Source organism: Fistularia commersonii, chromosome 30 (assembly GCF_037954325.1).
Source record: "Fistularia commersonii isolate RoL2024-O1a breed Wild chromosome 30, RoL_Fcom_v1.0, whole genome shotgun sequence".
Lineage (NCBI taxonomy): Eukaryota > Metazoa > Chordata > Actinopteri > Syngnathiformes > Fistulariidae > Fistularia > Fistularia commersonii.
In genome coordinates, this window is record NC_141313.1 from 3,789,079 (window position 1) to 3,802,899 (window position 13,821).

General features: G+C 42.4%; 2 protein-coding genes and 3 non-coding genes across 5 annotated transcripts; 2 read left to right on the forward strand and 3 right to left on the reverse strand.

Moving 5' to 3' along the window:
* Positions 1-442: 442 nt before the first annotated feature.
* LOC147216157 (uncharacterized) lies at positions 443-3,334 on the forward strand. Its single transcript, XM_086177587.1, has 6 exons — positions 443-581; positions 701-856; positions 1,332-1,505; positions 2,148-2,300; positions 2,672-2,739; positions 3,225-3,334. Exons 1-6 carry the CDS (start codon positions 577-579, stop codon positions 3,332-3,334), a joined length of 666 nt encoding a protein of 221 aa, XP_086033713.1. The 5' UTR covers positions 443-576.
* Positions 3,335-3,614: 280 nt separating this feature from the next.
* LOC147216158 (mRNA export factor GLE1-like) lies at positions 3,615-6,710 on the forward strand. The gene is made up of 6 exons (XM_086178224.1): positions 3,615-3,804; positions 4,189-4,293; positions 4,773-4,855; positions 4,937-4,998; positions 5,256-5,414; positions 5,984-6,710. The coding sequence occupies exons 1-5, from the start codon at positions 3,727-3,729 to the stop codon at positions 5,267-5,269; spliced, it is 342 nt and encodes a 113-aa protein (XP_086034350.1). The 5' UTR covers positions 3,615-3,726; the 3' UTR covers positions 5,270-5,414; positions 5,984-6,710.
* Positions 6,711-7,979: 1,269 nt separating this feature from the next.
* trnah-gug (transfer RNA histidin (anticodon GUG)) lies at positions 7,980-8,051 on the reverse strand. The gene has a single exon. It is a non-coding gene; the product is annotated as a tRNA-His (tRNA).
* Positions 8,052-8,228: 177 nt separating this feature from the next.
* Positions 8,229-8,300, reverse strand: trnah-gug (transfer RNA histidin (anticodon GUG)). Its single transcript has one exon. It is a non-coding gene; the product is annotated as a tRNA-His (tRNA).
* Positions 8,301-8,693: 393 nt separating this feature from the next.
* On the reverse strand, positions 8,694-8,765 carry trnah-gug (transfer RNA histidin (anticodon GUG)). Its single transcript has one exon. It is a non-coding gene; the product is annotated as a tRNA-His (tRNA).
* Positions 8,766-13,821: the final 5,056 nt, after the last annotated feature.

Below are 13,821 nucleotides of genomic sequence, written 5' to 3' on the forward strand. Positions count from 1 at the left end.
CAGTCTAATACGACTGCCCTAATGAGATTGATACTCCGATGATACTCCTACTCCCATGTCCACAATGAACCCAGATGGATGATAATAAAGAAATAGTAAACATACTGTTGCATGGGATGAGATGTGCATGAGATGCCCTGGTACATTTTTTTTCCATTTGACTGTCTGACTGAAGTTTATTTGCACAATATTTTATGCTGGGGTGTCGTCTCCAATGAAATGTGGACTTGAAGCTTTTTCTGATCCTGATTTAAATGCATGTAATGAATGAATCCTGAACAAACCTTGTTTTAAACATCTTCCATGGGATCTGTGGAATGATGACTAACAGAGGAAGTGGAAATCCAACCCCTGGTCATTTTTCCACCCGGGAGTGGTTAACCATGGCTTTTAATCACATTAACCCGTGCCTGATTAGTTCTATTTGTTAATTGTGTCTCGCTGTGGTTTAAAGTAGCCACAGATCTAAACAACACTTTGCACCTTCTGCTTTTAATCTACCCCACAGATGTTCTTCCATCACATTACTCATATCACCTGAATCTCTTGACATTTCCAGGTCTACTCTACCCACCCATGAGGTAAGACTCTGACATTTCTCCTTCGCTTTCCTGCACACACTCTCTAATGTGCACTGACTCGACAAACGCATTGTTATCCGGCTCTCTGTGTTAGTTTTACAATCGCATTCTCTCCGCAGTCTGTGTGGGAAATGCACAAAACTGCAGCATAACCTGGTCGTGGTTCAGGCTGCAGGTCTGGAGGGATTTCCAGAAGTTGAAGTCCAGTCACTGCGCAGCCTCTTTGCTGCCCCCTTGGGGGAAAAGTGGAAAATATATTCGGAACGCCGGGTAAGGTAAGCTGCTAAAGAAGGTGCTCTCAAATTACGATCTAATCGTTAAACTTACCAAACTAACCTATCTATTATCATCTTATCATAATTATTGAAAATAAGAAAAATCATAATCATGTTAGCCCGTTAGCTAACACTCCTAGCTTGGCAGGGTGGATCCACTAGCCGGCGAGCGGCAAAATTTTTCCCACGTAAACACATATCAAGCTAACGCAATATTTATAGACTTCCTCGGTAGTCATACATCTCACACAGTTTTTGTGCCTCTCTTGTGTTTTTGCTTGGACGTATGATGCATTTTATCAGAAAATTAAACTTTATCAGATATATCGCATTTCTAGCCGAAAACCGACCCTCAAATCGGATTTCTCCCATTTACTGGTCACATGACCTCCACGATCCAATCAGCGGCATCTGTGTCAACCATATGGTTTGATTTGTACGAAGTTTACATTTTTTAAAATTTCTCCTCATGGAGCCGCCGGATGCCTCCATCCCAGATCAGCCGTCGGGAGCGGACACCAACCGCCGAAGCATTCGGAGAGAACGGCCAGTTCGCACAGCTTCTGTTACCGAAATGTCTGAAACGTTACTGGGGTCAAAACGATCCAGCGATGGAAAGGTCAAGTTCCAGGCCTGCCGACGGGACGAGGTCAGCTAGCCACAGCTATCCAAGACTCAGACGAAATAAAGTATAATATCTATTTCAACACTGTTAAACTTTGTATGTGTTTACCTGGTTTATTACGTGGCAATTGCCACTTTAAAATACTGGACCTGCATGACATCGTATTTAGACGATAACCCCAAGAAGTGTTGATGCATTTCGCTATTCATCTTAAGCCATGAGTGCTATATTGGCGGCCTGCACGAAAAAAAATTATTATTATCGTTGCGCAAGCAGAATGTCGTGTTTTCATTTAAAATTTCAAGGAAAACAAAACGTGCTCAAATGTTCTGCCCAAGTCTTGGGACATGTAACTGATGAAGGTCAACAGTTGGAGAGGCAGCGGCCAAGAAAAAAAGGTGGAACCTCTTCTAAAGCCCCAAAAGCACACATTTTTTACATCTATTAACATATATAGTAAATCTACAGTGTGTTTTTTTTGTCATTTTGTTTTCACTTCTTTTGAAACTTGAAATGGGCCCAGTTCATCCATGAAAATAACCAGAGCTCCCCCCGTGGCACTGGAATAAAAGCTGATTGTTTTTGTAATTTTTAACTGCCGGGAGTATTTTCTTTTAAGGTGTTTAAGCGAGAACATTGATTTCTCAAATGTACATGTTCTTGTAGGATCCTATGGCTGGCTCGAGGGAGACTCTCAGCGTGTCCTGGCAGGTCGCAGACTTTCTGCAGGGCTTGGATTACTTCTTATACCAACAGCGATTCTTCATGGCAGGTGCAAGTGCCGGACTCGCTGACTATAGATTTTCAAAGTCGTGTGAGGTAAGTCCCTTTTCCACGCCACTGTAAAAACAACTTTCTAGTTTGGCATTCATGTTGACCAATCTCTAAATTCACACTGTATGTGAGGTCAATATTAATACAGACAGATCTCTTAAACACTAAATGTCATCTTGCACATTTATTTTTTGTTTAACCCACCTTTTGTAAACATGCCCTGCAATCAAAAAGAATATACTGCTGTAGTCAGTGGGACCTTGATGCACACCAGGTTCCCGCATTTGACTTTAAAATGCTTTTAGTTTCATGGCTATATTATTACTAATGAGCATCTGTCACAGCTTCTAATATAAAACATTTGTGAGTGTCTGCAGTTTTTTCATTGTGCAAACAGTTTTATCTCCTGTCTGCAGCAATTACAAAAGCATCTCTTGGAGCTTCAGGCATGGGAGGAAACCCAGAAGCGGGCAAAACTCAACAGGTCAGCTAATCTTCTGGGGGAGCCTCAAGCCTAGAGCTAGGTACAGCTGCAGAGGCTGCAAGCAGAGCTGCAGATGCAGCTGGAAGCCCAGAAACAGGTAGCGATGCGGATGGAGCTGGAAGCCTGCAGACAGGCAGGCAGGCAGGCAGGCAGGCAGAACTTCGGAGGCCGCGGGAAGCCCAGAGACAGGCAGGGGTGCCGATGCAGCTGGTGGTCCAAATGTAGGAACACATCCAGATACAGCTGGATGTCCAGATGCAGGAAGAGGTACAGATGCAGCTGGATATCCAGATGCAGGGTAAAGACTCAGCTGAAGAGACAGGCCAGATTACAGGTTGGAAAAGCATTATGGACAGTAACAAGAAGAATTGTGTTTACAACTGCCAGACATCTGTTACTGTAGAGGAGACTAAAAACAAGTCAAGACATCCCTGATTGCTCATTAGTTTCACAATGTTTGACCACATCTGTCTGTCTGTGAACAGGGCTGCTGAGCAAAGCCGATGACAGCATACTGAGCTGGTACAAGGAGCTGCAGGCAGCAGCTGCCCAGTGCGCTCAGTCCTTCCAGCAGCTCAGGTCTTCATCAGGCTAGTTTGTGTATCTCTTTCAATGGTTTCAGCTCTATCAGCTGTGTTAAAATTTAGAGCAGGGCTTTCTCTGTATGTGAATTTGATTTAGCTATAAAACTGGCTAAATTATTCTGTAATTACCTCAGGTGGTTTATTATTTATTCATTGTTGTAAGCTCAGTTGACAGTCTTCTTATTGCGCTGCTATGGCGATGAAGAATAGCAGTAATAATAGTTCTTGCTTCATTGTATCTAGATTTACATCTTTTCTTTTTCCTACTTCGACCAAGATGCTAATGAATGAGCTTCAGAAAGCAGTCCCCATCCCTGTCAGACGGATCCGCGGGTCTTCTGGTCGCCTCCTAGTCATCCTTCACCAGCTGGACAAGCTGCTGTCGGGACAGGTGGTATAGGTGATGAGGAAGCCTGTCTCCATCATTCAGCATCCACAGAGCCTAGACTTTGTATGCCACAAGCTGGCAGAGACTTTTGTGGTAAATCTACAATTGATACATCCCGACCGGTGTGAGGCTACGATTATCCCCCCTTTTCTTTTTTTGATAGAGAGAAGGAGAGGTGGTGGTGTCTTGTAACCCAGAGGCCACCTTCCCTCTTCCTTTCCAACTTTCCAACTGATCTCTCAAGTCCATGAACCCGCTGTTGAAACAAAACATGTCTGGACGTAGACAGTTATAATATTTCAAGTCAAAAAAAATAAGAGACTAACAGTTTCAGAGTATTTTTGATATGGATTAATGTGTGTTGCTTTGCCCCAAGACAATTTTTTTTTTTTTTTTTTTTTAAATCTGATGTTGATGACACTGGCTGCTGCTTCTGCCGTGTATCCTTGTTGACTTTCACCGTTGTCTGTGTTCCAGTCTGCATTGCCCAACCTGAGCCACGGCTGGCGCTGGCTGACTCAGACGCTCGACATGAAGCCTCTGCCTGAAATCACTCCGACGCTGCTGCAAGAATTTCTGGAAGTGAGTTATTTTCCGTCTTGTTCTTAGTTACTTAAATGCTCTTTCTCAACAAGGCTCTGGAAAGCAAATGTTTCATGACAGGAGAACCAGATCGTGATGACACTTGTATTACATGTATAATCTTGGCATCTATTATCAGATTACCATCCTGTGATCTCTGTCAAAATATGGAAAAACACTAATAGGACATGTTCTCGTATAGTTATTACATGAAAACTTGATCATACCCTTGGTCTTTATTTAGGATGAAAAGTTTATCATGGCTGGCTGAAGGCTGCCCCTGTTTTCTAAATGTCTATGTTTAAATGCCTAAATTTTTTTTTAGTGGGGTTAGATGTAGCCTGTGTTTTTTTTTCCCTCTCCTTTTTTGTCATAGTGCTGCAGCTCAGGCTGAAAACTTGAAGAGTGACTTTGTAGACAGGCCTAAATGCCTTGACCTGTGAATGTGAGTGACCGATGGCCTCTGTCTTTCTGTCAAGGTGTGTGGTCATGCCCTATGGGAGCACTATAAAGGCCAGTTTGAGAAACTTGGTGCTCCCCTGACGGACAATTACATAATCAGGTCCTTGCTCTTTTCCAGCTGTGAAAAATACAAATGTCCAGTCACCAAGTTGAGTTTTATGTACTGGTCCTTTCTCTGCAGCGCCACCAGGGTCGTGTGCAGCACAGATGGGCCCGGGGTACCGACTCTGCCATTTTGCAGAGGTAAGAAGCACAAAGGAGAGCCACAACATTCTCGTAGATAATGATTCTGACACGTTTTTGATAAAATCCAGACTTCTGTTATGCACAGAGCCAGTACAGCTGCACACGTGACAGCTTTACAGATGTGGAATCAGCAAAACATTTTCCTATAGAATCACACGAACCTTATTATTCCCTTCAGAGAAAAGCTCTATTTAGAAATGGAAATAATAGACAAAACTTTATCGCTTACCTGAGCTTTTGTTTCTGCCTCATAGGCATCACTGCGTAATGGGGGATATCAGCCCACCCAAAGGCCATCTGACCCACACCTTCTGGCGCACATGTAATCCTGAAAATAAAAGTCATTTTGAATCACAACAGATGGATTCTTCCTCTGTCTTCTTGCAAAGTATGATGGCGGCATTCAGCACCCGGTACGTACTTTTTACCAACAGAAGTTTTTGATTTCAGTGAGTCAAACAAATCAAGAGGGACAAGAGAGAAATATGTTTTGCATTTTTCAAGCATTCAGTAACTAGAGATAGATAGTCAAAAAAAACACACACACATAATGAAATAAAGACTTGGAATACATTTTTCATAAAGTAAAATGTTTCAACCCTCTGCAGGGAGTTGAAACAGCATCCCGGTCAAGATGACTGACAGTCTCATTTGCTGCTTTTCAGTTTCATTCAGACAATTGTTTTTGAGATCCACCAAAAATGGTCATCTCAGTGTAAGTGGTTGAAATGATTACAGCAAATTACATTGAAATACACAGGTGAAGAGTTGAACATACCCAACACCATTTTTCCGGTCATTTAAATTACATCACGATAAACCTGCTGCACTCACACTTTACTGCTACATCAGGCTAAAACCTTTTCATCATTAGGCTATCGATCACGTCGTCATCTGATTAACAAACTGCTGTAATGCATCGATCAGCTGCTCAGAGAGTCAAATGAAACCATCAATTAACAGAACAATTTCTCCCCTCCAGTGGCTCCTGGGGATCCGCAGGCCAAGATGACATGGTTTCTCCCTGCTTGCCAGGCAGCATCATAAATAGCACTCACTCCTCCTTTATCTTATCTTTATCTTATCTTATCTTTATATTTGAGTAATATTTTAATTTACCGTTTGTAACGTGAGTCAGTCAGAAACAGCTTCAAACTTTTGCCTCATTTGTACTGTGTATATGAATTAAAACCATCACATCTTTTTCAAAACTTCATATTATATTAATGTAAAGTCATAACCAAAAACTTCATGTTGCATTTCAGAGTTTTATTTCAGAGGCTTGGATGCTATCACAAGATTTATATGTTGCATAACATAAGCTTTATTGTTGACATACAATAGATCGAAGTGGACGGCTTCTAGTTTAGATGTCAATCTCACTGATACACACAGCGTTCTGTTTCAAGGTTAGACGCTTTAGGAAAACTTACAGATAAATCAGCAGACACCTTACTAAAACGCTCCACGGAAAAGCAAAGGTCAGAGAATGAAGGTATTACCATGCAATCAGATGAATCAGAGGACCAAGGTCTGAACATACTGCCGTGACATGTCGTGCTCGACGTCAAAGCAGCCTGCTGGCTGTGGTGCCGACAGACACGCTAGTCTTAAACGTGTGATGTCTGCAGAGTCCATCACCAGGTCTGCTTGACCCATTAGTTCGATTAAACCTCCTGCAAAAGCTGTCAGTTGTCTCCTGAGAGAAAATCCACAGCACAAGTTAAGAACGTGTTATTTTTACCAACATTTAGCTGCCAGGACCAAATAAAAATTAAACACACGATGGATAAAAACAGAAATGGAAATACCAGTAGTATTGACATGGAATAACTGACATTAAGTTATAAAACAGCTCGATCGGGAAAGCCAATCTTGGTGTGACTGAGATGTGAATTCCCATGTAACATCTGCTGTGATTTACTTTGTGTGGAAAAAATAAATGCATCTTCAATTTTGTGGATTTTTTTTTTGTTTTTTTGAGGGACGTGGGAGTATTTTCTTATAACAGTTAGTCGATGCTTTACATCAGGATTTATAAGGATTTCTGTTTGACTTGAGAATATCAAATAATAACATTTCCCCCTTATGGCGTCTCAGAAAAGCAGAATTTGTTTCATGTAATGAGGCGGAACACGGATATTTGTTGTCTCAATATAGATCAGAAATTTTCTACAACTCAGTAAGTACATATGGTGGAAAACATGTAAATGCGATGTAATATACCAGCACGGTTGGCGATAAAATATCAGATTGGGTGTGAGAAAATTGAAATTGCTGCATATAAAAACATTTAAATTAATAACTCTTGATTATATGAATCGGTTTATTTATTATTTCATGCTAAAATAGAGTGGAGGATAAAGTACTACAAAAAGTACAAAAATAATTCTGCATCATATATTATGTATTTACCATCGTATATGGTTTTGTTTTGATGTTACACTTTCACGACAAAATAAAACAATTGAAACCATATAAACACATGCATTTAATGCATACTGTTTATCTTTAATCTTTACTTTAAAATGAATAAGAAATGAAATAATTAATAAATAATGCTGGAGAATAGTGTGCATATGAGTGCACAATAAAATGTCTCATATTGGATCATAGGGAAGTGGATGTGTAAAGTTCTATCAGGCGGAAATGGAAAGTTAGTACAGGTACATCTTGAAAAGATGCAACATGAAAAGCTCGATATTTTTTTGTCATTCTTCAGAAAGTGAAACCCATATATTACAAAGATTCATTCCATTTTGAGTTTCAACATTTCAAGATATAAGGGCCTGAAATACTGAACTATGTATGATGAATATATATAATAAATGGGTTTCACTTCTTGAAAGAGTGACAACTTTTATAAGGTTTTTCTTATTTATGTAGTGAAATGTACTCGTAGTTTACAGCATTGATGAGCGTTCTTTCGGAGGTCTCAATAATAAACAAGTGCGTTTGACTTCCGGTCAGGTGACCACTGCCGTGACCCGGATTCGAACCGGGGTTGCTGCGGCCACAACGCAGAGTACTAACCACTATACGATCACGGCCGGTGGGCAGGGAGAGGAAATACAACCCTCATAAAGTAAACACAATTTCAAATTTTCCACAAAGACGATTTGAAGGGAAAGTGTGGCCACAGAGACAGGTAGTTGAATTTGTTATTATTATGTTTGTCGTGTTTTTAATTTGCTAGCTCCGGTGTCACGGGGAGCAAAATAAAAAAATGCCGTGACCCGGATTCGAACCGGGGTTGCTGCGGCCACAACGCAGAGTACTAACCACTATACGATCACGGCTGGCTGAATTTTGGCTTCAACGACCCTCAGACTTCGTTGACTTATCCCAAAAGTGCGTGCGGGGGGCGTTGGTTGGCGATGACGTCATCACACACAGGTGAGATTTATGACCTGATGACGTGCTCACGTGACCCAGCTGGTGCAATCAGAGCACCAGAGTAAACAAACCCAGGTAAGTGAAGTTCTCATATGTACGTAATTGTCCTAAATTGCTGCTTTTAAATTACTATTATTGTTATTATTGAACTATTGTTGTAAAATAAAAAATTTTGTTTGTATTATTTTACAATAAAGTTGAATTTGCCTTCAATTGTCAATGGATAAATTTAAGTTATTATTCTGAATTGGTATCATTATTTCAAAAAACATATTTGGAGATGGGGACGAGTAGGATGCCGTGACCCGGATTCGAACCGGGGTTGCTGCGGCCACAACGCAGAGTACTAACCACTATACGATCACGGCGGGATGTAGTGGTGTGGATTATAGCGATGCTGAAATGGTAAAACACAACGAAGAACAGGCACTCCAGATCAGTTAACTTAGATTAATTATATTTATGCAGTATATAAAATAAGATTAGGAATTAATGTCAACTTTCCCATGCCAAAAAGTACATTCAGTAGCATATTATTGAAATATTTCATAATTGAGGAAAGTCTGGTAAACTGGTGAAGTCTGGTCAATTTAAGCAGACAACCTAAATTAGTCTGTTCAAGAGGAAAGTAAAGCTGCAAAGTCAATATTTATGTAGAGGGAACTTTTTCATGTTTCCCCCGTTAGTATTTGTGAGGCTTTTTTTTCCAGGTCACAATTGTGCCGGACCAGTATGGGCTTCGAAAGTTTCACACCCTTAAATCATGCTCCACACTATGAGTGATGAAAGAGGAGACGTGGGAAACTCCGCACGTCCATTGATCTCCACAGTGAAGCTCAACCAGTTCCAGTTTGAAAAACAGGGTGGAAAAATAGATTTTTTGACTGGAGGGAGACTTTAACATCAGCTTGACCCCTGATGGAGAGTGTTTGTTCCCAGCTGACATCCTGGCCTCCTTAACTGTAGACCATGAATCACTAGTGTTCGAGAAGGTCGCCTGGCTTTGCCGGCTCCGGCCAGCAGCTCTGACCTCCGTCTTAATGAAGTCCTTGCAGCCTTGTCATTTCACGTGTATCACACCCTCGGTCCTTGACCCTCCGCTGCCAGCCCGCAGGATGGAGTGGCCACCATGTCAACACCGACCCGGTACTCTTGTGAGAACTCCAATGACCCCTGATGCCGCAGCCATCGGGAAACTGCATGACGAATAATTCTGAAGCAGAGTAGAGCGCCGGCGCCCCGGAGGAGATCCCGGCTGACTGTTGCTCATTTCATAAATCTAACAGCGAACATTATTATATTTCTTTAATCATCTGTGACCCCACCTGTCATTGGCAGCCCTCCCTGAGCGCCGGGAATTGCGCCGCTCGACTCCTGCCTGTCAGATGACCGGCGTTCGAGGACGACATGACCCCTTTGGGTTTCATCATCCCGGAGCTGCTGCAGCGTGAAGCTGGAAAGTAAGATTTGAGGACTTGATCTGAAAGGAAAATGTCAGCAATGAAAGAAGGGTCGAGCGGGTCCCCGGACTTTTGCATTTTTTTTTTGTCTGTTTTGCAAAAGCCATCATGTCAGCACTGCAAATCAGATGGGAGGTAAATGGGGAAAAATATATATATTATGAACTAAATGAATGAATGAACTAAAAAGTCAACAGTGTGCTACTAATATAAAAAAATATATAATAAAAAAAAAAAAAATGTAATCAGTAACAGGGGGTGAGAACTTGAAGCCTATATAGCAATAATCCAAAAAGGCCAATTTGCCCAGTAGCTTGGTAATATTTATTTTTGTAGTAAAAAGTATTATTCAAAATGAATAGCTATTTATTTGAACATGAATGTTTCGTATTCCTAATTTACTTTGACGGATTTTTAAAAAAATTCAGCTCCCTTCTCGTGAAAGCATTGGTGCTTTCAGACAGCGGTCATCATTTTTCATCATTTTTCCATATTTATTCTCAACGTACTGCTGCCTGAGAGGACGACTATTATTTGGAAATGCGGTTTAGTTTTGAACTAATGTATGCAGAATTAACTTAACTTTGCCACGACATTTCAAGGTGGCCTGATTTCATCTCGGTCCCCACGAGCGAACATTTCAAATCTCACGAGACAAATATTTATCACGAAAACTAAGAAATGAAATTCTCCGAGCCGTGTAGAGAAAGGCTTAATGTGTTAAAATGGCTCTGCGCTGAGTTTTCCAAACTAATAAAACACTGCTTCGTAGCCTTTGGGCAGAACAGTGTGAGACCGAAAGTCGAGCGAGAGAGAGAGAGAGAGAGAGAGAGAGGGAGCGAGTGCGAGAGAAAGAAAAAAAAAATGCAAAGAAAAATGGCACCATTTAAAATATATGACCACGAGAAAGCCAGAACTTTCCCCGAAGCATTCCCCGCCCATTTACTTGTCAGAAGTGATTAAAAGGCTTCATACTGGTGATGTACTTGTTCCCTTCCCTCAGGAAACCTGACTCACATACATTAGCTAAATTGCCGAATTTCTAGTCTCCCCTGAGCCAGGAGGCAGGCGGAGGACCTCGGGCAGGTTCTTGTAACTGTTTCCCAGCCCCAGTTTGAGGAGAGAGGTGACCAGGCTTGGCTGATGGGCTCTCTCAACTCTGAAACTCTCAATTCTGCAGATCTTATTGTCTTTCAATGTGCGTCTACTTTTAAATCCCCCTTTGTTCCAGTTAAATTTATTCATTCATCTTCTGGAAAGAACACCTTTGGCCATAATTCTTGTAACTTTATATCTTTAATAGAGTGTGCAGTTTCTCACATTTTGCATGAAGTAAAATTAGTGTATTTCATTTTTCTACTATTTCACGTAGAAATATGTCGTTTTTTTTTTTGTTTGTTTTTTTTTCCATCAATTGCATTGCCTACGACTAATCAACTACTCTTAAAAAGTAAAAGAGATTGTGGATACAACAGGTAAAATTGGTCCATTGTATAAAGCCTCACTTGTGATTTGAACATTTTTTTCTGGTTTATCATATAATGTTTTGGACACGTTGGCGGCGCAGTGGTGCAGGACGGTACAAGGTACCCTGGTTTGATTCCCTCTGCGGACCTTCCAGTGTGGAATTTGGATGTTGTCTAAGCGTGTTTCCTCCGTGTTTCCCCCACAGTCCAAAAAGCATGTTAATTGGGGAAAAATTGCCCATTTTTGCAAATGATAAAAGTGAATGGTTATCAGTCTGTATACGTGGCCCCGCAGTTGACCGGCAACCAGTCCAGGGTGAACCCTGCCTCTCGCCTGATGGCAGCAGATAAAGCATCCCTGCGACCCAGAGTAGGATAAGCGGTAGACGATGGATGGATTTTGGAAATGCGGCAGTTGAAATGAGAAGCTAATGTTATATATTTTATAGCAAGAGTAGAAGCGGTGTGTTTTGGACTGAATGCACACCGTTTATTTATCCCTTGTTTTTTTTTGCAAATGCGGTGTTATTCATTTTTCTCCCTTACAATATGGACCGACGGAATCATGGCCGTTAATGTATCAGTGGTCCTTCAGGCTGCCTCTGTGAGAGCTGATCCTCTGAGCCCAGAAGGGGCCGAAGCTTCCGTCCCGCCCGAAAGAACGAATCGTTTTTTTTTTTAAATGTGCCCGGAAAAAATACACGCAGGTTTGGGTTCGAGCTGAGCGGTCGTTTATAATAACCTCGGTGGCGCCGGTTTGACATTTCACCACTCAGTGGCGCAACAGCTCCATCTTCGACCCACAGATGGATCCAATTCTTCCATCAACCATTCCGAGCCAGCAATTGTATCGCTCTTTCTCAGTTTCCATCCGTCTGTCTCTGTCCCTCCACATTACTGCGCGATGATCCATAATCACCATTCTGCACGTCTCCATCAACATTCATCACTCTTTGGGGAGGTTCGCAGTCACGAGAGCAGCGGGGATGTGGGGGTGGAGAGAAATGGAGGGAGGAAAAAGGCAGCCTTGTGCAAGGGCAGAGAGGAGGCGACTCAGCATTCAATTTCCCTGGTGACCTCAAAGATGAAACAATGTCCACATTTTTCAAAGTATTAACCGGACAGGTTGAAGGCAGGTCCTGCCGAACTGATCAGTTTATTGTAATATATTCTCCCTTTTTTTTTTTTTTTTTTTTTAAATGCAGTTTTTTTTTTTTATGTGGTCATCCAGGTCAGAGACGGCAGCAAAAGCAGCAGTTCGTAAAAAATGAGGAGGGTTTGGCAGGTGCCGCGGACAGTAAAACGAAAAGGTACCACCTCCCAGGCGGTGCATTCACTTACACCACGGGGCCCTGAACTTGAAAAGGCTATATACCAGCCCGACTGGCCGGGTGGTTGAGTGAAGGTCAGACCCACCGGCGGGGGAGCCCTGACCCTGTGCCGCAGCATAAAACTCTCTCCGGATGGAGCATCATGAAACGGCGAAAAAGAGGCTCCCCAACCCCTCAAAAACACAAAAGACAGAAAAGACGAGAAGAACCCGGTCCTGCTGTTTGGATTGGATTAGTCTCTAATTCATATCATTCTACATGGCAAATGCTGATGTGAAAATAATGATGAATAATGATGAGCTGCATGAGAGTGTTTTTCAAAGCATGTGATTGATCCCCCCCCCCCTCCGGTGTGCACACACACACACACACATACACACATGCAAAGGTTGGCATGCATTCCGGTGAATGTTTGTGACACTGTTCTGGGAGAGACGGGTTCGAAGCGTGACAGCGGGGGGCTCGGCTGTGTAATCCCCAAATTGCTCAGATACTCAATTTGAGGGAAACAGAAATGTCTTCTGAGCTGGATTGGTGACAACGCCGGGTTTCGTCTGTCTGTGGAAGTCAGTGTTTACAGAAAGTCAGCAAATCCGAAGAGACTCTTCTCCGTTTTTTATCCGGCGCTGCTAGCAGACGGAGATTGTCTGAGGGGACGGAGGGTGTGTGAGCTGGCTGCTGTACTTCATCAGACTGAATTGAAAAAGAGACAGAGGGAGAGTAGAAGTAGACAATTTATTCATGATCATTAGATATTTTATGGGACTTTAATAAATAAAATTCGATGAGATAATTTGACGGAAAATGACCGGAAAAACGACTAAATTAGCTCCATTCTGTCTCGCGGAAGATAAGCACTTCCACCTAACACTGGAAGGTCGCTGGTTCAATTCCAGCCTCGCCGCGTTCTCTCCGTGTCCGCAGGGGTTTCGTCCGGGCTCACAGTCGTACGTCCCCGACAGCCCCAAGACATCGGAGAAATCGCCCAGACATGTGAATGAGGGCGCGCACGTCTCAGTGTGACGTGTCCCGGAGACCCCGAGCGCAGGATGAGCCGTAAAGATAATGAATGACTTCATTCCCAAGAAAGCAGAGCAACGCAGGTTCCAAACCGAGCAAGAATTTGAATGTTCGGCCAGACAAGGCGGATCCCAGTGGCGCGTCCGG